Source organism: Osmerus eperlanus, chromosome 20 (genome assembly GCF_963692335.1).
Source record: "Osmerus eperlanus chromosome 20, fOsmEpe2.1, whole genome shotgun sequence".
Taxonomy (NCBI): Eukaryota; Metazoa; Chordata; class Actinopteri; order Osmeriformes; family Osmeridae; genus Osmerus; species Osmerus eperlanus.
Window position 1 is genome coordinate 1,734,898 of NC_085037.1, and position 26,648 is coordinate 1,761,545.

The following is a 26,648-nucleotide window of genomic DNA, read 5'->3' on the forward strand; positions in this document are numbered from 1 at the left end:
CTACAAACAGGTAAGACATATTTTGCTTAAGCTATACGCTTGTGATTGTAGCCTCGAAGTCACCTTGGTTTTAATCATATATCGACATGATACAAAGTAAATATCAATTGGTGCCTATTTCAACTTGTAATAGCAGTTTCCCCCAACAGAATGCTTTTCAAATCAAATCAAAATGTATTTGTATAGCCCTTTTTACACGCAAGCATGTCGAGGGGTTCACATACGCCCATAGAACTGCCCCTCAACCAACCTAAACCCTCAAGGAAGACAAGGAAAAACTCCCAGAAAAACCCACTGCAGGAGAAAAAAATGAAGAAACCTTGGGAGGAGCAATTCAATGAGGGATCCCCTCATTGAATTGCTACAAAATACAGGAATTTTTGTATTTTGGCTATATTGACTATATTACGTAGATGGAAAAATGCAGTTCTGGTAATTTGCTTAATATTTTCATCAAAGGATGATGACGATGATGATTAAGATGACGAAGAGACATTGACTGCTGCCGCAGAAAATGGATGCAGAGAATTATGTATGGTAGCTACTGGTAGTTCTCTCCCCATGTACTTTTATTTACAGGCTTGTGTGGAATTGTCAGTTACACTGACATTATGAGAATAATGAATATAAAAAACGATTTGCACATTCTGATCCTGTTGAACAGAGCATGGATGCAGTATACAGTGATATGTTCATTTAATGGCAGGTGAATTCTGCATGTGGAACTGTGAAATGTAATGCAATCCCATGTATTCCCAGTTACAAGTAAATGAGTTGTACAAATTGCACCTCATGAAGAATTGCCAAAAACTGACCAAGAGATGGTGTAGGCCTACTTAGGGTAGAAGAATAAAGGATAATCTTGAAAAAGATTTACTGGAACACCAGTTACAGGAGGATGCATGTAACAGGTGATGTTAATTGTAGAAACAATAATCTATATCAATATTAATTGTTGAATTTGCTGAATTTCTATTTTGACCAAGAGATGGTGTACTTAAGGCAGAAAAATAAAGGCTGATCTTGTAAGGCTATCAACCTGCCCCCACCTCTCATATGGTAAAATCTGGAGTTACTGGATGGAGTCTCAACTTGATGGCTCTCACACATCATTGTGTAACTTACTGTGGCATTGCTAGTCATGTTGATAAGTAAGGGTCAAGATTGTGGTCTTATTAATTGTTTTGGGTATAAAAGGAATTGTGAAGCATCTGTGGATTCTTGATCTCCTGAGACCTATAGCACATCGTCTTAAAATCCTCTCCCGGCGTATAACTAAGCGAATTAAATTTTGTTCGAGATCGGTTGGCTGAACCAGGAAAGGATATCCCTAGTCTGCCAACGCTATCGGGCTCAGAAAGAGGGAGGGGATAGATAAAAACGCAGAGTTTGGCATGGAAAACCTTCTAGCGAGCAGGTTAGTTTCACGGAGTAAGTTACCATGGAAACTTACCAAAAGGTTTCGTTACCTCTCTTTCTGGAACGGAAACCTCTGATTAAGCCTCTTTTCAGGGTTAAACAACTCAAAGTTTTCACTAAACCTGCTACCTGGAATACCCCCCTGGTCTCTGTCTACAACAAGGACATTTACATTTCTGTGATGATGAAACATGAGAATCCAAGCGGTCTGTGGTACTCACAAAACAATGGTTCAACTGTGAGGTTTCAGACCTCACCTTCAGTGAAGGACATTTACTCATAGAATATTTTAAAACAGACAATGAGCTCAGACAGGGGGTCCTATGTTTAGAATATGTTATATTGTGGGGCTTGTTTGAGAGTAAACCTGGTTGGAAGGCTGGTCTAACCGGAGGCAAAGATTTACAAGGTCTAATTTGTTCTCAAAATACAAACTCAAAATACAAACACAAACATAATGGCCCTTATCAGATTCAAGACCCTGGTATTGACCTTCCGAGCAGTGAACGGGACTGCACCCGTCTACATCAAGTCTCTCCTGCAGCCTTACACCCCCACCCTTCACCTACGGTCTTCTTCAGACAACCACCTGGTGGTCCCACCGCTCAAGACCGCCCGGTCCCAACACAAGCTCTTCTCCTGTCTGGCCCCCCAGTGGTGGAATCAACTCCCCACCTCCATCAGAGACACTGACTGTCTCTCCACCTTCAAGAAAAGGCTCAAGACGCACTTGTTCTGGGAGTACAACGGTACTTAGGAATGGTTCGCTTGACCTGATGTTAGTTTCCTCAAGGATCACAATGACTCTTGCTCAGAGACTTGTTGCTCTTGTGGTTAGTGGTAACTGATTTAAAAAATGTGTACTCGCTGTGATATATTGTTTTTATTATTGTTGCTTGTTTTTTCCACAGGTACACTTGCACTTATAGCAGTTCATGTTGTTTAATTGTAACTTGTTTAACTACATGCTCTTATGGTTCGAGGAGAGGTGGTTGGTTCAGAGAGGCAGAAACATACTGACAGGGTCAGCGAAGAAGCCGAGGAGGAGGTGAGTGACCATGACAGGGCCATGGGAGTGAGTGAGGAAAAGATGGAAGAAAGAGTAGTTGACGACGTGGTAAGGAGTAGGCAAATTAACAGGGGACTCTCAGGAAGGGAGGGAGGCTGTGTGTGTGTTATGTGCGCCTTACGTCGTAACTGCAACAATCCAATAACATGAATAATACTGAATGAAGTACTGAAGGGGAAGATTAGGGTAATATACCACGCAAAATAAATGATCTATCTAGCTAAATTGGAGGACACAGTACTACTAGGTTACCCTATTTTAACCACTGCGGCCACCAAGCATAAGTAAAATGGTATCAAAAGGTATCTGTATGGTAATAATCCAGTGCTGTTCAGAGGGCCATGCAGCTTTCCACTGTTACTTGCACTTGAGTATGGACATTGTGTACTATATGGCCTCCAAATCGTCAATAAAAAGTGAGAGTACACTGCTTCTCTTGTATTGATGCTCTTTTCCAGGGCATATCCTACTCTCAGCTTTGTTGTAGCTTTTGGGAAGGGTTGTGGTTATTGTGTTTAGCAGACACTTTTGTCCAAAGCGACAAAATATGAATCTTACAATAGTTAAAATTAACAGTAAACTGTTTTTAAAAGTTTCTAAGCCAATATTAAGCAAAATAGTAATAATAACAATAATGGAAATACAATATCAATAATGATAATAAAATACTATAAAATACCATAAATATACAAATCATAACTCTAAGAATTAATTAATTATTTAAGTGTAAGATCAACAGATAAGTCTTGAGACCCCTCTTGAAGGATACAAAACTATCACATGAACGCAGAACACTAGGCAACTCATATCATAGAATGCACGCATATTTTAAGAGGACTGTCTGCAGGGAATGTGTCTGACCAATCACAGTGGGTTTGGGCCGCCTTAGCCAAAAATGCCAGGGCCGATTATTTGTCCCAGTCCAGCCCTGGTGTGGTCAAGTTAACCTAAATACTATGTTGTGAGTATGTGTGGTCAGAGTGTTTCCCAGTCACAATATTTCCCACAAGTACTGCAGCTTTTAAAATCCATTCTAGAAAGTGAGCTACTTACAGTAAGTACAGGGACATTCCCCCGAGGCAAGTAGGGTGAAGTGCCTTGCCCAAGGATACAACGTCATTTTTTTAGCACGGCCGGGAATCAAACTGGCAACCTTCAGATTACTAGCCCGATTCTCTAACCGCTCAGCCACCTGACTCACTTAATTTCACTTAAGGCCCGACTGTCTAGTCAACTCTCAGGATGTTGTCTCAGCGACAATATCCAGCGATGGTCATCTGTGGTATCAAAAGATTGGAATGAAGGCTAGTCAAATATATTATCATCACTGCAATGACCAAGCTTGGAATCCCCCCAAAAACAGACTTTTCCGCTGAGTCCATGTAAGGGTCCTTAAGCAATTCAACTCTTCTCTAATCCTTCCTCTCTGACTGAGGAGTACAGAGGTCAGCTCTGTCACAGAAACAACTCAGTCATCAGCAGAATTATTTCCTCAACCCCCAGAGTTAACATAATAACCCAGATGTATTTCCATTGCCCGACGGAGACCATTTCGTGTGAAAGAAAAGTAGACTTTCAATCAATGTGGTTGCTTGTCTTGGAAGCAGTAGTCATTAAAGTCATCAGAGTCATTAAAAAAAGCTGTTGAAGTTACTTGCGTGCATCTGACGGTGTGCTGACATCTCATTGGTCTTCATGATGTATACATTCAAGCATAAATTCAAGCATGTCCACAGACCTCTGGAGGAGGGGATCCCTCACTGAATTGCTTCTCCAAGGATTCTTCACTTGTTCTCCCTGAGAGTTTTTCCTTGCTTTCTCTGAGGGTTTAGGTTGGTCATCAGTGCTGATCTGTGGGCACCTATGATGCTCTTTTGGAGAAAAAAGGGTTGCATAATTAAAGTTTGATTTGACAAAATAAATTAGAAAGGTGCAGTGTGTGAAAAACATCAGCTAAAACATGAAGAGCATGACCTCCGAAATATCTTACTTCATAATAACTTTATGAGATTACATTTAGGGTACAACAAATAGTTGTACAGTAGAAGAGCTGGTATATACAACTAATATACAGTGAGAGCTGGTATATACAACTAATATACAATAGAGCTGGTACTAACAGTGGTAGAGATGGATTATATTATATATAATTAGTAATATACAGTAGTACAGCTGGAACTTACAGTGTAGAGATGGATTATAACTAATAAAAGTAGTAGAGCTGGTATGTACTAACAGTGGTATGGACTAATAACTGTAGTAGAACTGTATACAACTAATTCCTGGTTACGTGGTTTAGAGCCTTCCTGTCACAATGTCGTTAGACCCATTCACTGCCCCTTTTGGAAATGACAAATATTTCAGACCATTTATGATTTTTTACCACATAATTTACTTGGTTCATATTTTGTTTCGGTGCTGACTATTCTGCTTACCAAGTGCCTTGGTTCGCTCTGGGTTAGGGTTAGGGCTCTGGATAAGAGCGTCTGCTAAATGACTAAATGTAAATATTTACATTAAAAAACTATTCAACTTACTACGACTCTTATCCATTAATTTATACTGTTAAGAGTGTGCTAACCGAATAATCTTTAAATGTTGCATTAAAGGTACATGCCCATTGATATTTTGAACTACTTACCAAATGACTCGTCATTGAAATCATCAGCATTCTAGTTTTGTTCTTATTCGCTGACGTTCTTTGTGTGATAGACAGACGAAAATGTCCAATGATACTAGACACAGAAATGGCTATATTTGATTGGCTTAGATGGTTTTGGGAGCATTGTTCCCGCCTTCTTCTACGGAGACACAAAACTTTTTTTTACAAGTACACGAATCGTTTTCTTCTACGGAGACACAAAACTTTTTTTGAAAGTACACAAATCATTTTCTACAGAGACAAATCTTTTTTGCAAGTTACAAATCGTTTTTACAGAGCTCGCTCTCCTGGCACTAATTTCACTCCAAATCATACCGGTATATTCTGACCACCCTGACGCAGAATTTCGTTGCCAAATAAACAAGTTGCATGTTTTTCCTAATAGGCGTATACCCACCTTTGCCTAATGCCCATTGGTGCGTCAGCTTTGGCTTTATAAAAGGATTTAGCCTACCAAGAGCTCCCATCAGGACCAGAGAGCGCAACGCTTTTACAGCGGTGGAAGATAGAAACATGGTGGGTCCTCAGGATGATTCTGCCAGAGTCAAAGGCGGCATTTTATCAACATTATTTATCAATATTAGGCTACAGTCTAAGACAAACTTGTATTACTACTTTTAACTGACTCTTCGCCGTTAAACCCTTTCTCTGTTCACAGCTCCTTTTGACAACGATGCTGATTTTAGGCTGTTGCTCCGGTGCCAGTACGGAACCTCACATGCAAACTTTCCAGCATGAAGACCCGTACAGCGGCCGATTGCTAGAGTGTCAACTCTGCCCGCCCGGAACCTACCTCCGCAAAGCCTGCAGTGATGACAGCAGTAAAAGCGATTGCGCGACGTGCCCAACTGGCTCATTCACGGAGCTTTGGAACTTCATACCCAAGTGCCTGCGCTGTGGAATGTGCGTGGGGAACAGGGTAGTCAAAAAGGAGTGCACCCCTTCTCAAGACTGCGTGTGCGAGTGCAAGCAAGGGTATTACTTTAACAAGTGGCTTCAAGACTGCACTAGACACACAGAATGCTCTTCGGGTTATGGTGTGATATCTAAAGGTAGATATAATGCCGAGAGCCACACAAACAAACTGTAGTTATAACCATTTCTTCTAGGAAATTATTACCGTGTATCGAAGGCAAGGTGGCTATAGTCTGTAGCCTAACTAACTGCCTTTTGTGTCCACAGGCACAGCTGAAAAAGATTCCAAATGTGAACAATGTTCAAGTGGATTCTTTTCAGTCGAAATATCCTCTGACGCTCCGTGCACACCTCACTCCTCGTGCACTGCCGCGGATAAACACGTGATGCTAAAAGGTCGCACCTGGCACGATGTCATTTGCGCATCATGCGCTGAGATCATCAGCCGCGGTAAGGACGTTTATAAACATTAACGAATCATTTTCGAACACCATTCAAACGTTTTTTAGTCATTGTGTTTTTGTATGTGTATTGTTTTCTCAGATGGTGCCGAATTCCTACGACAAATCCTTCCAGGTTTCGTATCTCACGACAAGATGAGCGTTAGTAAGATGCGTAGGTTTGTGAAGAATAATCCACCTGCGGGATCCAGCAGACCAACACATGCCAGCATTTCGAGACTTAGCCAGAGCGACCTTATCGGACGAATTAAAAGTTGGGTTCATATGGCCACCGTTGAGCAGATTAGAAAACTACCAGAGACTTTTATGAAAAGTCGGATTATTGTTGGGGCAGATAAACTGCAGTGGAGGCTGGAGAGAATAGATGCATTAGTTAAACTTTGCAAAAGTAAAGAATAGGTATAATAGCTCATAGAAGGTATACTTATTATTAATGTTATTTATTAAAAATTGTCCTCATTCTTTCAAGTATACATGTAAATAATGAATAGATTGTGTACACTGTTGCATGATGACACCATTAACTACCTATTCAATAATGTTTACAATAAAGATCGTGCATCAACCCCATTGTTCTGGTAATGATCAATTTAGTAACTATTGATTATTGATGGTAAACATGTTAACACTTTGTACAGTATGACTATGGTCTACTTGCTCCTCCACACACATCTGTCTAGAAGTAGGCCTACAGGATTACGTATTGAGTCATATTTCTATGGAGAGGGGTGGGCAGACACGTGTGGAGAAAACATACATTTATAATGGTGTAAAGGTGCCTCAGACACCGCAAAAGAGTTAAGGGACCATCCATCATGAAAGAGAACAGACCACCAACAATCCACCTTGAGAAAGATCTCTGACACAAAAGTACAATGTGTATAAAAGTACAATATGTAAATGTGCACTTTTAATACTATTATGTTTAGATTTTCTAGACAGAAGGCATGAGGATTTGAAGAAACAAAGGAAATACCAACCCAACTGAAATATTGATTATTACTAAATATAAATGTTCACGTAGAACCCCTTCACAGTATACAGACCCCTTTTCAGAGCAGGAGTAATCAGTTATATCTGGAATCAAGGTTTTATTAAATGGTTTGTTTCTTTTATCAGTTGACTTATTTTGATAAAAGACCCAGGGCTAGATTTATCAAGCCGTTTGCGCCTGTTTCCAGGCGTTAATTGTTCGCAAAGACTGATTTAACCGATGCAAGTTGCGCTTTAAATATGCGTTCGTGGGAGGTTAAAGGGAAAGTGGGAGTTCCAACCAAAAAGGTGGGAGGATACTGGTAAAGTGCGCCTAATTATATATTCCGTGGTATTTACATAGACTGCCAGTTAGAGCGCGCCTCTGTCCTGCGGGGGAAATTCTCCGCCTTTTTAAAGCAGGTCTAAACCAGGAAGCGCGTTTTCCTGTATGTGCAAATGTATCTTATTCAATGACAGCAGTGATCAAAGCAAGGCAAGGACAAAGGCCAATTTTTTTTCCAGGGTGTGGATGTTCTTCCCTGTAATATGTTCAGGTTTGCTGTTACTTCATGCACTAATAGGTCAATTTTATCGTCACTAAATTTAAGCTTGCGCTTTCTTTTTAAAGTAGGAAGATCCATGATAGATAACGTTACATGCGGGCCCATTGTTTGCTCTTTTAAAGGCGCGCTAATTACGCTGAAGGGCGGAGTATGAGCTGATTGCCTGATGGGTGTCAGGTTTGATAAATACTACACAAAATGAGGAAGCATAGCGGGCGCTATTATCGAACTCGCATAAACAGACGCAGCGTAAACTGCGCAGTGTTAGTAAACCTCACAGTGTTTTTAAGAGTAAGTTATTTTAAGAAAGTTTTACTGGAATTTTCATATCATTTTATTATGTTGCACTAGTTTGTCCTGTGGCACACGTTTTCACATGCACTTCATGTAGAAATGTAAGTCATATTTAGTTCTATGTAGTTCAGAAATACATGTAGTCTCATGTATGCCTATTTCTGTGTTGTTTTATGTAACACCATGGTCCTGGAGGAGCGTTGTTTGTACTGTATGTATCTGATTGAAATGACATTAAAAACCACATGACTTGACCTGACTCAGCAACTTAGCTCATTCCTTAGCACAACTCCCAGATTGTACATTTGATTCATTTAGCTGATGCTTTTGTACAAAGAAAGTGCAGCAAAAAAATCTGTGAACCTGTCCATAGCTTTGACGTGGTTAGAGTCAAGGAATTATTTGCATTTACCACATGGTAAAAAGTAACCACATCTCACCATGATGGCACGGTGCCACAGTACTATCTCAACTACAGTGCAACCACAACATCTCAACTACAGTGTTACGTAGAAGAGAAAAGAATATCATACTGTAAAAGTGAAGTACAATGTCATGGAAGGTAGCCCAGTGGACAAAGTTGTTAAAGTCGGTAGCAAGGTCACTGGTGAAACCATGAACAGTATTTCATTGCTGACTGATAAATACACTGCGAATCTGGCCCAAAATATTGTTTCCGATTCACATCACCCCCTGTGGTCTGAGTATGAACTTCAGGACACAGGTACATGATGCCATGGACGAGGACCAAGAGAGGCATCACATCCTTTGTCCCAAGAAGTATTCAGCTGCTCAATCAAATCAGATAATGTTTTTATCACTCTGCACTCATTGTACATTGTACTGGACCTGCTGACATTCTTAAGTTATTCCTGCGATGCCTTCAGTTGTATCTTTGTATTATTTTATTCTTGCATTTATTGTCTCGCTTTGTTTTTTAATATTTGTGTTACGTCCACTGTACTGTCCTGTCTGCAGTGTTGAATGTATCTCTGTTTTTAAGCTCTTGGTGCAGAACAAATTCCCCTCGGGGCAATAAAGGTTTTCATTCATTCATTCAGTGGACTAGAAAATGCAGGCTGTGTTCCCAAGACCGGATATGGGCAATCTGGCCACGTGCCCAGGGGCCCTTGGGCATGGAGGGGCCCTCCGTGATTGGATAATTGTATTATTATTATTTTTGGCTACATAAAAACAACTCATATTGTATTTGATTTAAGGGTGCACAGAAGAGGATGCTGCACATGCTTCAAATTAATGTCATTTGACATTTGGCTATTGTTAGGCTTATTTGTTTAGTAAATTTAGGCATACACTACTTTATAACCTCTTTGTGAAACACACGCAGAAAGCACCATCAGGCTATGGACAGTGCATCTGTAATGCCTGACCATAGGCAAAATAGGATACACTCTGTCATTTCGGTCACCAAAAATGTAAATATTGTATGTAAAGCTACACAGGCGTTACGTTTTGCTTGTAGTGCGCACACATTTTGCATCTGGTCTGTAATAGGCTGTGCTAAGTATATAGAATTTGTTTAGTAAATACACTATTTTTATCTCTCCCTTGAAAACACACAGAACATTGTGGTTAGCAGGCATGTGATGTTGAATAGGATCTCTGTGCTGCAGTTGAGCAGGAAAGAACACCTTATTTAAAACAGAACCATGGGAAGAGGACTGATTCAGACTGTAAACACATTCAAGATGCCAACTGGACCATAAACTACGCGACAGCAGCCCCCATAGGCACATCCCAGGCATGTAAGGCTGGCAACTTAGCCCCCTGAAGTACTGTCCATTTACCAACAGAAACAAACATAAAATAGTTTTACTGAAGAGAACAATGATGACAAAGAACTAGTTGGCTAACACTGGGTTAAGTATTATAAGACATTTGGTTTATTGTTTATCCTTGTAGCAGTTGAATGATCTTTATTTTAATTAGCTTTAACGAAAGGCTTCTGTCATATGGAAAGTATTTGGTCCCTGTAGAAGCCAGGGGCCCGGACCTACAATCCAACCTCCTCCACAAAATACTTGATGTACTAAAGAGCACCTTCAGCAACAGATTCATTCAACCACGGTGTTTAAAGGAACGTTACAGGAAGTCATTCCTGCCTGCTGCCATCAAACTTTATAACTCATCTGGCCCTGTCAGACCTCACTCTCCCTTTGTTACATGACTATTATCAGTCTCTATAAATTCACCAGTGCCTATTATTAAACCTAAGGTAAGGAAACTGGACTTTAAGCTTTTAGCATGATGGAATTCATTTATCTTATTGCATTTATCAGAAATGTTATTGTGATCTGTATAGCCTCATCGCACACACACCGGATGGACTGAGTTTTTGCAGAACAACTAGGAGATTTAAGAAGTTTAAGACCCTGTTTAAATTACAGGGTTTCTTGCATCCCTTCCTCTTGATTTAATGGCTTTAAGCTTGTGTGGTTTGATCAGAAGGTAATCAGTGTAGATAATTTCTGTTTTAGAATATGATTAAGATATTATAATTATGATAACATATTAAGGCATCTGGAGGCAGGCCCGCCCATAGAAATTGCTGGGGCCCTGAAAAGGTCCAGTCAATGGGCCCACCCCAAATCGGGCTTTACTTATATTAACGCATGCCATGTGTGCTCTCTCTCTCTCCTACATAAAACATTATGTTAACCAAGAGAGACTTACTCAGCGATGAGCAAGCCCAAACAAAATCTGCAGATTTTTTTCAAATTTTCTGCGGTTCAGACTGAAAATCTGCGGAATTCCACGAGCCTTCCTGTTCTATGTCGTAGCGACCGACGATGTTCCACAACAGTTTGACGCTTAATATATTCTATTGAATGTTGACAGACTTTGGAAAAAAGTATTGATCCATCCTCATAAAGATCGCCTGGAAACTCCCTGGCCCCGTCTATTGCCGTCATTTTGGTTGATAAGTGTTTCCGTGTCAATTATCTTCAGAGCTGAATCTTGGGACTTTTGGCTAACGTTTTAATATTGGCTACAGTAACGTGAATGGGCCTGCCTGGAGGACATTAAAAACTGGCATGCATAAAAAGATTCCTGGAGAAACAACAGGTTGTTCATTCATATGTCGCCATCTAGCGAACAAACAGTGGCAGAAAGGTAGAGGAGTTTCATACACTGGCCAGTGTGTTCGATCAAAACAGGTTGAACCCAACCATATTAAATTTGAGCACTTTCAATACAACCGGGTTGTATCATACAGTCTCAATCCAGCCATCATGTCTGTGACCATGTTCGACCCAACCATGACATATCTGTCATATCAGGTTCCCTTCACAACCATCTCGAGAATGGTTGTCCTCACACTTCCAACAATAGATAGTTTGCACCCAACCCTCTCTTGTAATAACTGGGAAAGTTACAGCATGGTGCAATAAAAAGGTTTTTATTTTGACAAATGTTAAAAACGTAGAACACACTACTGGCACATGGGGAGCATCTATTGTTCGGTAGTCTCGCCAAGGTCCTTCCGCCTTCTCCCTGGAGTTAAGGCTCTTAAAGCAATGAGTGGTTTGTCTAGGAATGCCTGAAGCGCGGCCGCTCTACCAGTCTTCTGGGCAGACCGGGGCGCCTCCGGGGTCATGGAGTTGTGAATTGTATCGCCCAAATTGGAGTTGGAAGCAGTCACCACCAAGCGTGTTCGATTGTGCCTGCTTGTTTGTTCCGTTGGACAGGTCTGTTGAATTCCATAGTTGTCTCCGTCTGTGTTTTCTGCAGGTGCACGCTTATGAAACAGCGATTCCCGTCGCCGCGTGGCCGGACGTTCGGCTAGCAAACAGAACCCATACGGTGTGGAGACTTTCTCCACGTGCATGGACATGGCCGCTTGTGTGGATGGGTCCACGAGGTCCTTGTTGGCGCGGTAAAGCCTCATCTTCCTTGCTGGTGAAGAAACCTTAAGTAACCGGGAGGTTGGAACGAATGGCGATGCGGTGCGCGAGAGCTGTTCGGGGCTGTTGCTGTCCGTAGAAAGCAGCCTCGATCGGTCCGATTCATGACTGTCCTGCAGTCGTGCGCGGGGAGACCGAAATAGCGGAGACGGGATAGTAAAGGTGGGGATTCTCTCCTGTGTCAGAACAATGTTTCGCACAGAGGCACTAGCCTTTGACGCGTACATGCTGAATATACGTGCGTAAAATAGTAAAAGATAACCGAAACAAGGCTTTTTTTTCATAAGCAAATGGACTGATCTCTTCAATGGTCGTACCTATGAGTCACTTTGACGCAACCGTGTTTTATAGCATACAGATACATGCAAGGTGTTGCCAATCTCAATCAAATTAGTCAATGGTCTCTCTGTCTGGGTAAACAACCAGTTGTCTTGATAATATGCCACCCTGTCATTCAGTAAAAGACAGCTCAAATCATCTTCTACTATTTTTTGAATATTTTCAAATCACAGTGACCCATATTTTAGAATCACAGTGACCCATATTTTAGAATCACAGTGATCCTAAAATCACGAAACATTGTACTCTGCGCAAGCGGTAATACATCGTGTAGTATTTGTTGTAGGACGTAGAATGGGAAAGGTTTTAGTGCTGCGCCCGGAAGTGAAATCACGAATGTAGTTTTCAGCTCACTGCCGATGGAGCTCGCGCTGTGGCGGGTAAGAGCTATTGTTTTGAAAAACACACGTTGAACATCTACATTTACCCTGTATAAAAGTACTTGGACAATCTGTTGCGTCCTTGAAGTAGAGGACCGGTTTAGTTTACTGGAAGTCATTCGTGGCTAAGTTCGCTTGTTCGCTAGCTAGACTGCTACTCAGGAAAGACAAGGCTAGCTAATGTAACACACATAATAACAAACCAGTGTGATAACGTTTGTTTCACTGTCTTATAGCGTGTACCGATCTGCTTGTTCAATTCATTTCAGCGTGCTAAGAACCAAACCAGACTGTCTGATCTTGGTCACGCATATTTAGACTTTTTGTCTGGTTGAATAGGGCACTGACTAACGTAAACAGCTTGTAACATAACTACATCGGAAGCACGCTAGCTAACGTTACCTACGTATAGTTTTCCTATGGAATTCAATGGCAAAATGTGAGATGTGTTACTGTACGAGTAGCCTAAAAGACAAAAGACTGGAATGGATATTGGAATAGGTACTACTGTCTAAAGAAAACGGTCACACGGTCTCAAGCATGGCTGAGCAGAGGCACTTCGTCAGTGCTCAGTTTCAATGTTTTTCATTTATTAGATGCTTTTATCCAAATTGACATATAAATAGAGCACACGCTCTTCTTCGGCTGTCGCGTCTCCCAGGTGATGCAGCGACGCTATGAGCCTGGTCCGCAAACGGAAGTGCATCTCCGTCAAAGCTGGCGGAGCCTCCAAGGTAGCGCGCGCAGAGAAGCCAACGGCACCCGAACCTCCGTCATCCCACAATGCATCGCCTCCTACAGTTGAAGACTGTCAAGAGGACGGGAGCCCGGAGGAGGGACAGAGCACGTTGCCATGCCGACTCGGGGCAAAGGTCAGGGGTCAAGGCCAGGGCCCCCTCCAGGAAACTGATGCTCGGGGTAAGGAAGGAAAGAGGGAGGGAGGGGAGGAGAAGGGTGGAGGGGAGGAGGAGAGGGCAGAGGGAGGGAAAGAGTAGTTAAGATGGAGGGCAGGCAGACAGGGTGGAGCGAGGGGAAGAGGGAGGATGGGGAGTTAAAGGGGGCGGAAATGAAGACAGGTTATAGCTGGTCAAGCCAGCATGCACCTGGATGGCTGTGAATTAAGCATATACTGTATTGTGTGTGTGCGTGCATGTGATTGTGCGTGTGTTTGCATGCAGGGCAGGGCAGCAGAGAGGGGGGGTCTCGCCTCTGTTCCAACCCCTCCTGGCCACGCCCCTCGACCGAGGAGGAGATGACTGACACAGACCTGCTGGTCATTGTCACTGGTAAGCAGGAAGAACGCTGTCCTACTCCACCTCTCTACCCCCCTCACACAAATGCACACTAGGGGGGGAACGGTACACTGAAGTCACGGTTCGGTACAACGGAGGGAAAAGCAAAACAAACCAGGTTCTTCTGGTGAATATGGCACATTGAAGATGACATGTAAATTCCGATTGCGTCAGTAATTTTTTTGGCCCTATTTGTATTAGTATCTAATGGCTGGTTAAGCACTGTAGGGAGGAGAAGTTGAACAGTTTTGTTTTGTCTCGTTCCAGTGATTGGCACACCTGGGTGATGGCGTCGGATATTTGTAGTCATTTAGCACACGCCAGATGCGTTAGCTTGTTTGATGTATTTCCACTTACATACCCCACAACCAGTGACGTGCGTGATGTCAGTAAGAGGCTAGGCACTTAAATGGGAAAATGTGTCCAAACTTTTGACTGGTACTGTAAGCTACATGTTGAAGAATACAGGATCGAAGTGCGCAAGTGAGTTTTTCGCTTGTCGTCCGCAGTGAACGGACAGTAAAAGCACTGCTTATTCAAAAAATGTATTTGATTACGCGTAACTGCTACATTCGTCCTCGTAACGTCTAAACAATTGGAATAACACACATATTGCATATATAAATCACAACAATAAACAGTAAAAATACAAATACAAGTTTATAAAATAAAATGATTTAATAAAAATGTTTCAGTTGAATTTTGGCAGGGTAGGCAGTGCCTACCTTGCCTACACAGACTGCACGTCACTGCCCACAACTGCTGAACAACGCCGACACACAGTGCTTGTCTTATCCACCACTCTCTTGCCTGTACTTCTGTAAGTGAATGGGAAACCAAAGTTTTCCCAAACTTGCAATCTTAAAGAGGCCGGCGGGTCCTCTATCTCGCGTGGGTCGCCACCACTCGCCATACTCGTCCTTAGTGCTGCTAGCTAGCCTATCTCTGACTCACGGCGGCGCCAATCAGAGCTTCAGAGCTACAGATTAGATGTCCCTAAAGAACACGAGTATCTAACAGTAGTTCCACATTACATTTATTAATTTGCACGAGTTTTTTTTATTTTTATACCGTGTATTCTCCGTGTAATTTCATGCACCGAACCGTGACGCCCGTACCGTACGGTTCGGTACGAATACATGTTCCGTTCCACCCCTAACACACACACTCCCTCTCTTACTCCCCCTCCTCTCACTTACTCCCTGCCCGCTCTCTCTGTAACTCCTCCCCCCTCTCTTACTCTCCCTCTCTTACCCCACACACACTCTCTCACTTACCCCCGCTTACTCTCCCTCAATCTCTCCTGCTCTCTCCCTTACTCCCTCTCTCCCTTACTCCCTCTCTCTCTTACACCCTTCTCTCTCTTTCTCCCTTACTTCCTCTCTTCCTCAGAGGAACAGTGCAGGACGCGCCAGGGAGTCAGAAAGAAAGGAGGCGGGGCAAAGAGGAAGAGGAGACCGGCCGAGGACCAATCAGAGGAAAGTCAGAGTGAAGAGCCGGGCTCAGAGGTGGAGATTGACAGGCAGCTGGACCAACAGCTGGAGAACAAGTCCAAACAGCACAACCTCACCACTACCAACGTGCGCAACATCATTCATGTGAGTGTCTCCACAGAGACTGGGCGCCACGGCAACCAGGGGTGACATCAGCGTGGCGATGAGGTGATGATTAAAATGTTGAGATCCAGTGTTACGAATGTAAAATGGCATTTTATGGCCTTTGACCCCCTACAGGAAGTGATCACCAACGAGCATGTGGTGGCCATGATGAAGGCTGCCATCAACGAGACCGAGGCTGTGCCTGTGTTTGTGAGTGTCACTCAGATACAAGCCAAGAAGAAGAGTTAATCCACTTCCTGTTCCTGGTTCATCTAGGTTTCTCACCTCTCCACCCCTCCCCCATTATTATTCCCAGGAGCCCAAAATGACCCGCTCCAAACTGAAAGAGGTGGTGGAGAAAGGAGTGGTGAGTTCTCTATCTCTCTCCCACCCCTCTTCACTCTTTCTTTCTTTCTTTCTCTCTCTTCCACCCCTCCTTTCTCTCTTTTTTGTGAACGCATAAGTAAGCATGTTAAAGGGCTCCGATGGTGTTTAGAGTATGCTTGATTTGCCTCCCAGGTCATCCCAGCATGGAACATCTCCCCCATTAAGAAGGCCAGTGAAGTCAAGGTACCACCCAGCCCTCCTGCTCTGCTGAAGAGAACAACACAAAACACACACATACACTCTCACTCACACAAGGCTTTACCACTGCACTGAAGATCACCGTACTTGTGTGTGTGTGTGTGTGTGGGTCGAAGGCGCCCCAGTTTGTGGACATCCCCCTGGAAGACGAGGACTCCTCTGATGAAGAGTACCGCCCCGATGAGGAAGAGGAGGATGAGACGTGTGAAGATGTAAGAGCTTCATGTTAGTGTGTTCGTAGATCAGAGGACCCGGGTTCGAATCCCGGTTTGGGAAAGATCTGGAGGAAGTAATACTGACAGGCTGTACCACTGTTATGTGTGTGTGTGTGTGTGTGTGTGTGTGTAGACGTTCCAGGAGAGTGACATGGAGAGCACAGCCTCGTCTCCCAGGGGAGTCAGAGCAGGGATCCTCAGAGCTGCCAGCCAGGAGGAGGAACACAGCTCCCTGCAGGTACACACACACACACACACACACACACACACACACACACACACACACACACACACACACACACACACACACAGCTCCCTGCAGGTACACACACACACACACACAGCTCCCTGCAGGTACACACACACACACACACATAAAAACGCATGTGGTTGATACATTTTTCAGGCTCCCACTCACTATAAAACTTGAGGGCAGCTATTGTTTCTCTACTAAGCGATTGGCTGGTAGTGCTTTTGTAGGTTGAGGAAAACCAATCAACGAAAATCAATCTCATAAACATGTCATTGTCATCGAGGAAGATTCTGTCATGAACATTTTCTAGTTCTCCTATCCATAGGTACACACACATCCTCCTTCATCCTTTCCCATTTTCCCATTCCTCTCCCCCCTCTCTCTCTCTCTCTCTCTCTCTCTCTCTCTCTCTCTCTCTCTCTCTCTCTCTCTCTCTCTCTCTCTCTCTCTCTCTCTCTCTCTCTCTGTCTCTGTCTCTGTCTCTGTCTCTGTCTCTGTCTCTGTCTCTGTCTCTGTCTCTGTCTCTGTCTCTGTCTCTGTCTCTCCCTCTCCCTCTCTCTCTCTCTCTCTCTGTCTCTGTCTCTGTCTCTGTCTCTCCCTCTCTGTCTCCCTCTCTCTGTCTCTCTCCCAGGTGTACAATCACAAAGCGAGACGTCGTATGGGCCCGCCCCTTCCTCCCCCTGGCCCGCCCATCAAACCGCCCCCAGACTCCAGCTTCCTGGAGAAGCTCCACGCCGTGGAGGAGGAGCTAGCCATAGGCCCTGTCCCCGCCTGCATGGAACCCTTTCAGGTACCGCCCCGTCCCAGAGACTGACCTATCAGATTCCCCGAACGGAAGCTGACAGTTTGAGTTGACTTCCTCTCCTCTCCTCCTCGCCCCACTCCTCCTCCCTCTCTCTCCTCCTCCCCCTGCCCCAGCCCCTGACCCTCCCTCAGCCCCAGCCCCTGCCCCCCCCCCAGCCCCAGCCTCTGGCCCCAGCGGAGGACAGCGTGATGGCGTGGAGGACTCGCTCCAAGCGTCCTCTCAGGGACGTCCCCCTGGGGCGCCTGGAGGCGGAGCTAAGGGCCCCTGACACCACGCCCGACATGTACGAGTGTGGCTCCGCCAAGGAGGACCGCGAGTGGACCCATTGGCTGAGAGGGCTCATGTGCTCCGACGCTGAGAACGATGGTCTGTGAGAGAGTGTGTGAGATATAGTGTGTGTATGAGTGAGTGTCTAACCCTTTTAATAAAAGACCTTGCGTGAGCAAAATCCTTGTCAACAGGCAGCCTGCGGAACTGGGTCAATAGAATTCCTCCTGTGTGTGTGTGTGTGTGTGTGTGTGTGTGTGTGCGAGCGCAAGCAGGATGTACGATATGTGTGTGACATATAACTCCAGTTTAGTGCATGCCACACAGACTGCACTGCTCTGCATGATCAGCACACTGGACACTTGACTGCTGTTAGTCACACACACTTCAGGAAGACTGAAGGCTGGGGACACACTAAGCCTGAGTGTGTGTGTGTGTGTGTGTGAGAGAGAGAGGGAGAGTCTGTGACTTTGTGTGTGATGATGTCTCAGTGTGTGTGTGTGTGTGTGTGTGTGTGTGTGTGTGTGTGTGTGTGTGTGTGTGTGTGTGTGATGTTGTGTCTGTGTGTTTGTGTGTGTGATGATGTCTGTGTGTGTGATGTCGTCTCTCTGTTTGTGTGTGTGTGTGTGTGTGATGATGTCTGTGTGTGATGATGTCTGTGTGTGATGATGTCTGTGTGTGATGATGTCTGTGTGTGTGATGTCTGTGTGTGATGATGTCTGTGTGTGTGTGTGATGATGTGTATCTCCCTCCTCCTCTCTCAGAGGAAGCTGATGATGATGATGATCCAGAGTATAACTTCCTGGCCGACACAGACGAGCCTGATGTGGAGGATTACCGTAACGACCGGGCCGTACGCATCACCAGTAAGTCACCACGGCAACCTGGAGACAAAAGTTGTAGATGTGCGTTTGCCGTTAATGGAGCTATAACCTCTCTCTCTCTCTACCAGAGAAGGAAGTGAACCAATTGATGGAGGAGTTGTTTGAAACGGTAAGACATCCACCTGTGTGTGTGTGTGTGTGTGTGTGTGTGTGTGTGTGTGTGTGTGTGTGTGTGTGTGTGTGTGTGTGTGTGTGTGTGTGTGTGTGTGTGTGTGTGTGTGTGTGTGTGTGTGTGTGTGTGTGTGTGTGTGTGTGTGTGTGTGTGTGTGTGTGTGTGTGGAACCTGTGTCTTAATTTGTGTGTGTGGTAACTTGTGTGCGTGGTAACTGTGTGTGTGGTAACTGTGTGTGTGCGTGGTAACTGTGTGTGTGTGTGTGTGGTAACGTGTGTGAGTGTGGTAACTGTGTGTGTGTGTGGTAACTGTGTGTGTGTGTGTGTGGTCCAGTTCCAGGAGGACCTGTGTTCTCAGGAGCAAGACGAGGAAGGACATGAGGAAGAGGAGGAGAGTCAGGAGGAGTCCCGCGACACACACACCTTCACCACGCCCGCTCCACCCTGCCCGTGAGCACACACACACTTACCACACTGCATACACACCACACCACACATACATCCAAACGCAACACGTCACACATACATACACGCACACTGTAGCCCACCCTGTCCAATAATATTATTGTACATACAGAGAGACACACACACAACTACTGACCCCTGACCTGTGCCCCCAGGCGCTGGCAGGAGCCCGTGTACCAGGAAGAAGAAGATGATGGAGGCTTCCAGACTGTGAGGGAGCAGCTGGCAGCCATGAGGAAGAAGAGGCTCCAGACCCCACAACCCCCCGCCCTCACCCCCGCCCTCACCCCCACCGTCAACGCCACCCAGAAACTGCAGCTGCAGCAGCAGATCCAGCAGGTCACACACACACACTCCTCTCCTCCTTTCCTTTACAGCCTCTCTCCTCTCCTCCCACTATCCTCTCTTTCCCCTCCTCCTCCTTCCCTCTCTCCTCCTACCTCTCTCTCTCTCTCCTCTCTAACTGTGTGTCTCTGTCCTGCAGCATGTCCAGCTGCTCACCCAGGTCTACATGCTGGCTAGCCCAGTAGCAGCCCTGCACAGTGAAGCTCACACCACCCTGCAGTTCCTGGTGAGACACACACACACACCACCTAGCAGTTCCTGGAGACCCCCCCACACACACACTACCCTTCAGTTATTGGTCAGACACACACACTCCACCAGTTCTTGGTAAGACCCCCCTTAATATCCTCTTCTTTTTTCTTCCTCTCACCCCCCTCCCCCACCAGACTGAGCTGCAGGTGTTTGCCCAGCAGAGGGAGCTGTCCCAGGGCCCAGGCAGCCTGTTCAGGGCCTCCAACCTCCAGGGGGCGCTGTCCTTACTGGTGGAGCTCCGCCTCCGGCCCATCCCCTACAGCCCCAACATCACCCAGCCCACCTCGCAGGGACGCAGTGAGTGGGTGGGTGGGAGGGGGGCGGAGGGGTGGGCGCTAGCATAGGGTTGGCGTGGGCGAGAGGATCTGCAGTTGTCTTTGTTTGGATATGCTATGGATTCTAGATCTTAGACGTACATACGTTTAGTGGTTATTAAGCAGTGTCATAGATCCATGAGTACTAGAGCCTGATGGATACCAGATTTTTGGGGGGCGATACCGAGATATGACTGAAAAATATTATTGGCCAATGTATCGTTGTTGTGTCCGTCAGTCCGTCGGTACCCGCTGATGCCCGCCCAGCTGGCCTGGCTATTCGCCACCCGTCCTGTCTTCCTGTACCCAGAGCTGCTGCCATTGGTCAGTCTGGACCCCGCCCTCTTAGCCCCGCGAACTTTCAACTCCTTCATCCCAGCTGAGGACTGGTACGTTCCCCCCTGCGCACACATCCAGTCAGACCGGCCAGTCATGTGGACATGCATTCAGTCATATGTGCCATTCACAAATGATTTGACTTCGACCTCCACTTATTCAACCATCCTTACACTCATAGGTCCATTTAGAGATCCATACTTTCTTATATTTATTCTATTTGTGTGCGTGTGTGTGCGCGTGCTCCAGCCTGCTGGTGCTGGGCATGAGGAACATGCAGGGAACCCTGAAGCCCATGGAGAACCTGTGTCAGTACCTGCTCCGAGCCAAGGCCCCCGCCCAGACCAGAGGACACCTGCTGAAGCAGAGCACGCCTCGCAGGCCCGACAGCATCCTCAAGGTAGGGCTGCTACTCTCACCATGCACTCACTGCTGGAGACTCCTGACTACTGCAGACTGCTGGAGACTACTGACTACTGCAGACCGCTGGAGACTACTGACTACTGCAGACTGCTGGAGACTACTGACTACTGCAGACTGCTGGAGACTACTGACTAATGCAGACCGCTGGAGACTACTGACTACTGCAGACTGCTTGAGACTACTGTAGACTGCTTGAGTCTAGTGACTACTGCAGACTGCTGGAGACTACTGCAGACTGGTGTAGACTACTGCAGACTGGTAGAGACTGGTAGACACTAGTATAGACTGGTAGAGAGAGAATGCTACTGCGGCCTGGTAGAGACTACTGCAGACTAACTCCTAGACCAGTCCTAACCAGTAGTGGTCCTGTGTGTGTCCAGGTGTACTACCGGCAGAGGGTGGTACTGCCCATGCCCCTGGCCTGTCGCGGGGTGGAGCCTGGAGACCAGCGCCCCCCGGTGGAGAGAGACGAGGACATCATGCCAGCCTGGCTGAGGGTAACCGCATTAGACATTGTATTCATTTAGCATATAATTTTCTCCAAAGCAACATACAAATACTGCTGCATGCAGAAAGTACAGCAGAAAGTCAAGGAGCAGGAGTGCATAGCTCTAACAGTATTTAGCTGGTCAAAGTTGAGGAACGGTCTGGATTTACCAGGTACTGTACCCCCTCTGCCAGATGTATCACAGTCATCTGCTGCTGGCTGTTCCATGGCCTGCAGGAAGAAAGTGCTTGTGTGATAGCTTTAGCTCAGTGGTAGAGCCTTCGACTGCAGGTCAAGAGGTTGCAGGTTCAAATGCCCCTGTGGACGTCAGTGTTTTTTCATGGTTATAAGTTGTATCAACAGTTTACATATGTCAATTAGCGGAATTAAGTGGTTACAAGCTGTTTACAGTGGCTATTAGCAGTCATAAGCTCCTGTTGTGTCTAAACTCGTCTTTCTTCATCCACAGAGGAGTCTTCCGGTCATCTACCCAGCTGTGAGACAATGTAACATGGCCGGTGATCCCAAATGCTCCAAAAACAAAAGGTACTACAGCTACCCCCCCGGCACCCTCTACCCACCCCACCTCCCCGACGGCTTCATCCTCAAACCCAGCGGCTTCAAAAACATGCTCGTCTCAGACGGCGCCCCCAGCAGGACCGGAGGAGGTACTGCGCACCCGGGGGACCACGCGAACAACGAACGGAAACAGCGGCCGGTCCAGGGCGCGTCGAAACCCAAGTCAAAAACAACAAGGGGAAAGTCTCGCTCGAAGACCTCCCAGAATGCAATGCAGGTCATTCTCAATAGGCCCGCCTCGGGCGCTTCGTCATTGGATGCTCAGTGGTCAGAGTCTGCCCTATCGGCTAAAGAGCTTGTCACTCAGAGGGTCAGCACCTTCGCTGGGCTGCACAGGCTACCCAGGTTCCTCCCCCCTGCATGTCCCTCCCACCCTCATGCTACAGGGTCTCTGGAGGCGGCTAGCAGGGGCACCACAGCCCCAGACCGGCTCCCTGCTACCACTCAGGCTCCTTCACTTCCTCCTCCCTTCATCCAGATCCAGACCTCCGCTCTTCATCCCTCCCTCTTGGAAACCCTGATGGACGGGGAGTGTGTCACCGTCGTCATGGTGAGGAGGGAGGAGGAGGTGGGGGGGGACGAGGAGGTGGAGAAGGGAGAAGAGGAGGAAGAGGAGGAGGATTGTTACGATGACATGCCCCTCCTGGCACTGTCAGAGTCCTCTGCCAGTCCTGCAGGAAGCATTGACCCCGGTGACCTCACAGAGGCGGAGTCGGAGAAAGGTCAAGAGGTCACACTGGTGCAGTCAGACGTGGGGGGTGGAATCAGGGAGGGAGAAAAGGAAATACAAGAGGAAGCGGGGCACCATGGAGGGATTGTGGAGGGAGAGCGGCAAGGCCAACAGGAACAGGAAGTGATGTCACCATTCTCTGACGAGTCCACCCTCTCAGTGCCGGAGCTACAGGTGAGGTCACATGTTGAGGCTGCTTCAATATGATTGGCCAATGTGTAAATCGACCAATTATATTTCAGGCTGTGTGCTTGCATGCAGATAGACATTACAGTTTGTGTGTGTGTGTGTGTGTTTTTCGTAGGAGACAATGGAGAAGCTTTCCTGGCTGGCATCAGAGGGGAGGTTAGAGGTCATAGAGAGTTCATTCTCAAACCCAGATCCCGTGGCCCCTCCTCCTCCTCCCCCCCCTCCCGTGACCCCCCTCCCCCATGATGACACAGAGCTACAGGGGTGTGACCCCCACAGGGAGAAGGAAGAGCTTGCGTATGCACAGGATTACCTCAACAGGGTGAGCTGAACTTTGAACTTTGTTTATGCTAGCTTAGCCTGCTCTATCTCTGCGAAGCGTTAGCTCAGCCTCTTGTGACCACGTTCTGGCTTAACGTGGATCGTCCCAATGAAGCTTTCAGATGGCTGTTCTTTACCTGCAATCTCTCAGACGGATAGTCTTCTTTCTGCTCCCTCCTTCCCTCTCCTTCCTCCTCTTTCCCCCTCTCTCCTCCCCTCACCTCCAGGTGTGTGAGTCTCTCCAGAAGGTTCCGGGGCGTCTGGGGGACTTCCTGGCGGCCCTGTGTGAGTTTGAGCGTGGCGGGGGGCGGACCCCCGTGGAGCTGTTCTCCCTGATCAGGCCGGTTCTGCAGGACTGGCCCGACTTGCTGCGAGACTTCGCTGCCTTCCTCCACCCAGACCAGGCTCAGCACTGCGGCCTGGTGAGACCACGCATGTAACCGACCGCCACCGCTGGTCTCACCACAGCACAGTTTCACACTCCGTCATGTTTACAGGAGATCGTTTTTTTGTGGCACGAGCTGATTGGCTACTGTTCAGGGGCAAAGAATATGTGCTCTGATTGGCCTCACGCAGCTGTACACACCCAAATGCAGAACGTTTCTCAGCTTTTGAGTGAATTGTGTTTGTACATAGGAGTTGTGTTGAAACGCAGTACACAGTCAGTAAAATACGTAGGTTGTTTTACATTATTGAGGATATACCACCGGAGTTTGTACTTTTGAGATTGTTCATGTCTTTTGCATCTACTTTCTTCCTTCCTGGCCTCATTCCTTCTTTCCCTCACTCCCTCCCTCTCTCCTGGCAGTTGGCAGAGCAGCAGGCGTTTGAGCGTAGTCGGCGGTTCCTACGGCAACTTGAACTAAGCTTCGGAGAGGACTCCTCCCACTACCGCCAAATAGTGAGCATCCTCCAAGGAGGCCACGCCCACAGCCCTCTGGGTATCAAGAAGGTACACTCGTCTACTTCCTGGTTACCAACCAACCACTAGATACTGTTATTGAAGTTTGAAACTCACATAAATGTTTGCATACCTGATATCAGCTGACCTGTCTTTTCCTTTTCCTGTCTTTCCTCTTTCTGGTGTTTCTCTTTCTGGTTCTCTTCTGTTTCTCTCTGTCTCTCTCTTTTTCTTTCTTTGCCTAGATGAAAGCACAGATCACGGGCCTTCTCAAAGGCCACTCCCACCTCCAGGAAGAATTTTGGGTATTTTTCGACATGTTATATTCCCTGTCGTCTGAGGCAGAGTGTCAGGACACCTCAAACTACACTTCCCACAATGCACCGCAAAGAGGGAGGAGAAGACAGGCTTCCAATCCCAGGAGAACCAAACGGAGAGAGCAGGAAGAGGGGGAGGATGGGGGAGACATGGATGAGCAGGCCTGCATCTCGGACAATCCTGTCTGTGCCAAAAACATCTCCCTCACCCCCACGGGAGAGAAGATTATACTCTGGACCAGGTCAGAACCAAAGCCCTCCTCTCCTCCATCATCCCCTCCTCTCCTCCTCCATCATCCCCTCCTCTCCTCCTCCTTCATCCCCTCCTCACTTCCTTCCTAAAGTGCATTTAGAAAGTATAGCAGAAAATGAAGGATCAGAAATGCATAGTTATCGGTGGTCAGAGTCAAAGAACGATCTGTATTTATCAGGCCCATTGATAATTATCAACATCTCAGCTACCAGAAAACGGTACAATACAACTATAATGCAACAATAACATCTCAACAACAATATTACATAATACGGTACAACAAAAACAGTGTCATGTCTTAAGTGCAACATCAAACAATTTGTCAAGACGATTTTTTTTGAAGGTGTCTCCTAAATTGAAAAATTAAATGAAGATTGAACTGTTGCACTTTTTTAAATGCAGGTCTGAACATTAGTTTGAACAAACGTTTTTTTCATTCAACAGAGAAGCAGATCGAACAATCTTGACGACCTGCCAGCTGAGAGGAGCCAATCAGAGGACGTTTCAGACCATCTCCGCCCAACTCGGCAACAAGACACCCAATGAGGTTAGAGGTGTAGTTGGTTTCAACTATGAATGACTGCTTTTGGAAAGTAGCTTGCATCTTGAACAACTTCTGTTTACCCATATTTCCTTGCGTCTAGGTGAGCGCACGTTTCAAGGACCTCATGCGGTTGTTCCGCTCAGCCAATCAAAGACCACGTTCAGACCAGGAAGAGGAAGTGAGCGCCACTGAGCAGGAAATCAACTCCACGGAACCCGCGCCAGACTGAATGTGTTTTGGGGAACCCCAGAAGGAAAAGTACCAGTGTTCTACTGGATCAGAGCTGGAACCGGAACCATCACAACAGCTTAGCTACCTGGACTCAAGAGAGTAGAGCGGGTTATGAGGGAGGGATGGAGAGAAAGAGTGAGAGAAGAAGAGGAGGGAGAAGTAAAGAGAGAGTTCAAAAGACACATCAAGGGCTTGGGTGTGTCTTTCTCTCTCGGGGAGAAATGTTTACAGAACCGCACCTTATCCCCCCAGCATGTCAGCTGGGTGCCACAGCTGCAGTGCCGGTGCATGTTGGGCTTCCTGTTTTAGCTGTCTAGCAGCTAGCGGGTGCTTCCTTAGAGACAAGCCTACACAGCCAACATGGGACAGATTCTGCATGGCTTTGGATGTGTGTTTTCCGAGACGGGAAGACACATTTTCTCAGTTTCTTTTGTGTTGTGGGAGGGAGCAACTTATCTTTTACTTTGATTTAGGACAGTTTAAATCTCTTTATAGCTTTTAAGACAGGAGGAGATTGTTTATGATGTATATAGGCCCCGTGTAGGAGTGTGCAGAGCTTACATATAGCTCATGCACAGACAAGTGTCAGCTGATGTTAACAATAAATCCTGGTGACTGGGCTGATGATGTATTTGTCTAACGGGAAGCACTTGAACAATAATTTGGATAGTTGTACAGCCTGTATAATATGATGTACTGTAAAAACCTGTGTATGGATGGCTACAACCACTCTTTTTTTATATTAAAGTTGGAAGGGTTCTATGTGGAGCGTGCTGTTATAATTGCAAAGTCGTACAAATGTTGGAATAAAAGGGTTAGGGAAAAAACATCCTTCAAAGAGTTCATCCTTAGAGAAATTCGTTTTCAGGACACAGCGAATGAAAATCCGAAAATCTGAAATGACCCCTTTATAAACCAACACGACGGGTTGTAATGTGATAGGCATCC

General features: G+C 46.2%; 2 protein-coding genes across 2 annotated transcripts; both read left to right on the top strand.

The window, feature by feature from the left end:
* Positions 1–5,550: 5,550 nt before the first annotated feature.
* On the top strand, positions 5,551–7,091 carry LOC134041078 (tumor necrosis factor receptor superfamily member 11B-like). The gene is made up of 4 exons (XM_062487323.1): positions 5,551–5,666; positions 5,809–6,202; positions 6,333–6,515; positions 6,609–7,091. The coding sequence occupies exons 1-4, from the start codon at positions 5,664–5,666 to the stop codon at positions 6,923–6,925; spliced, it is 897 nt and encodes a 298-aa protein (XP_062343307.1). The 5' UTR covers positions 5,551–5,663; the 3' UTR covers positions 6,926–7,091.
* Positions 7,092–12,875: 5,784 nt separating this feature from the next.
* LOC134040884 (GON-4-like protein) lies at positions 12,876–25,993 on the top strand. Its single transcript, XM_062487038.1, has 27 exons — positions 12,876–13,003; positions 13,665–13,921; positions 14,182–14,289; positions 15,688–15,893; positions 16,029–16,103; positions 16,210–16,260; positions 16,413–16,463; positions 16,595–16,690; positions 16,827–16,931; positions 17,578–17,736; positions 17,865–18,117; positions 18,783–18,884; positions 18,971–19,011; positions 19,348–19,463; positions 19,634–19,817; positions 19,963–20,049; positions 20,210–20,372; positions 20,628–20,778; positions 20,975–21,125; positions 21,529–21,645; positions 22,105–23,118; positions 23,249–23,455; positions 23,682–23,876; positions 24,263–24,406; positions 24,601–24,914; positions 25,370–25,472; positions 25,570–25,993. The coding sequence occupies exons 2-27, from the start codon at positions 13,681–13,683 to the stop codon at positions 25,696–25,698; spliced, it is 4,563 nt and encodes a 1,520-aa protein (XP_062343022.1). The 5' UTR covers positions 12,876–13,003; positions 13,665–13,680; the 3' UTR covers positions 25,699–25,993.
* The last annotated feature ends 655 nt before the right edge of the window (positions 25,994–26,648 follow it).

Bases quoted from the DNA above. Each gene is read 5' to 3' on its own strand.
- LOC134041078 (XM_062487323.1), top strand. The intron at 6,203-6,332 runs GTAGATATAATG...TTGTGTCCACAG, and splicing joins TTATGGTGTGATATCTAAAG to GCACAGCTGAAAAAGATTCC. The intron at 6,516-6,608 runs GTAAGGACGTTT...TTGTTTTCTCAG, and splicing joins CGCTGAGATCATCAGCCGCG to ATGGTGCCGAATTCCTACGA.
- LOC134040884 (XM_062487038.1), top strand. From the start codon at position 13,681: ATGAGCCTGGTCCGCAAACGGAAGTGCATCTCCGTCAAAGCTGGCGGA. The intron at 16,261-16,412 runs GTGAGTTCTCTA...TTTGCCTCCCAG, and splicing joins AGGTGGTGGAGAAAGGAGTG to GTCATCCCAGCATGGAACAT. The intron at 20,050-20,209 runs GTGAGACACACA...CTCCCCCACCAG, and splicing joins ACACCACCCTGCAGTTCCTG to ACTGAGCTGCAGGTGTTTGC.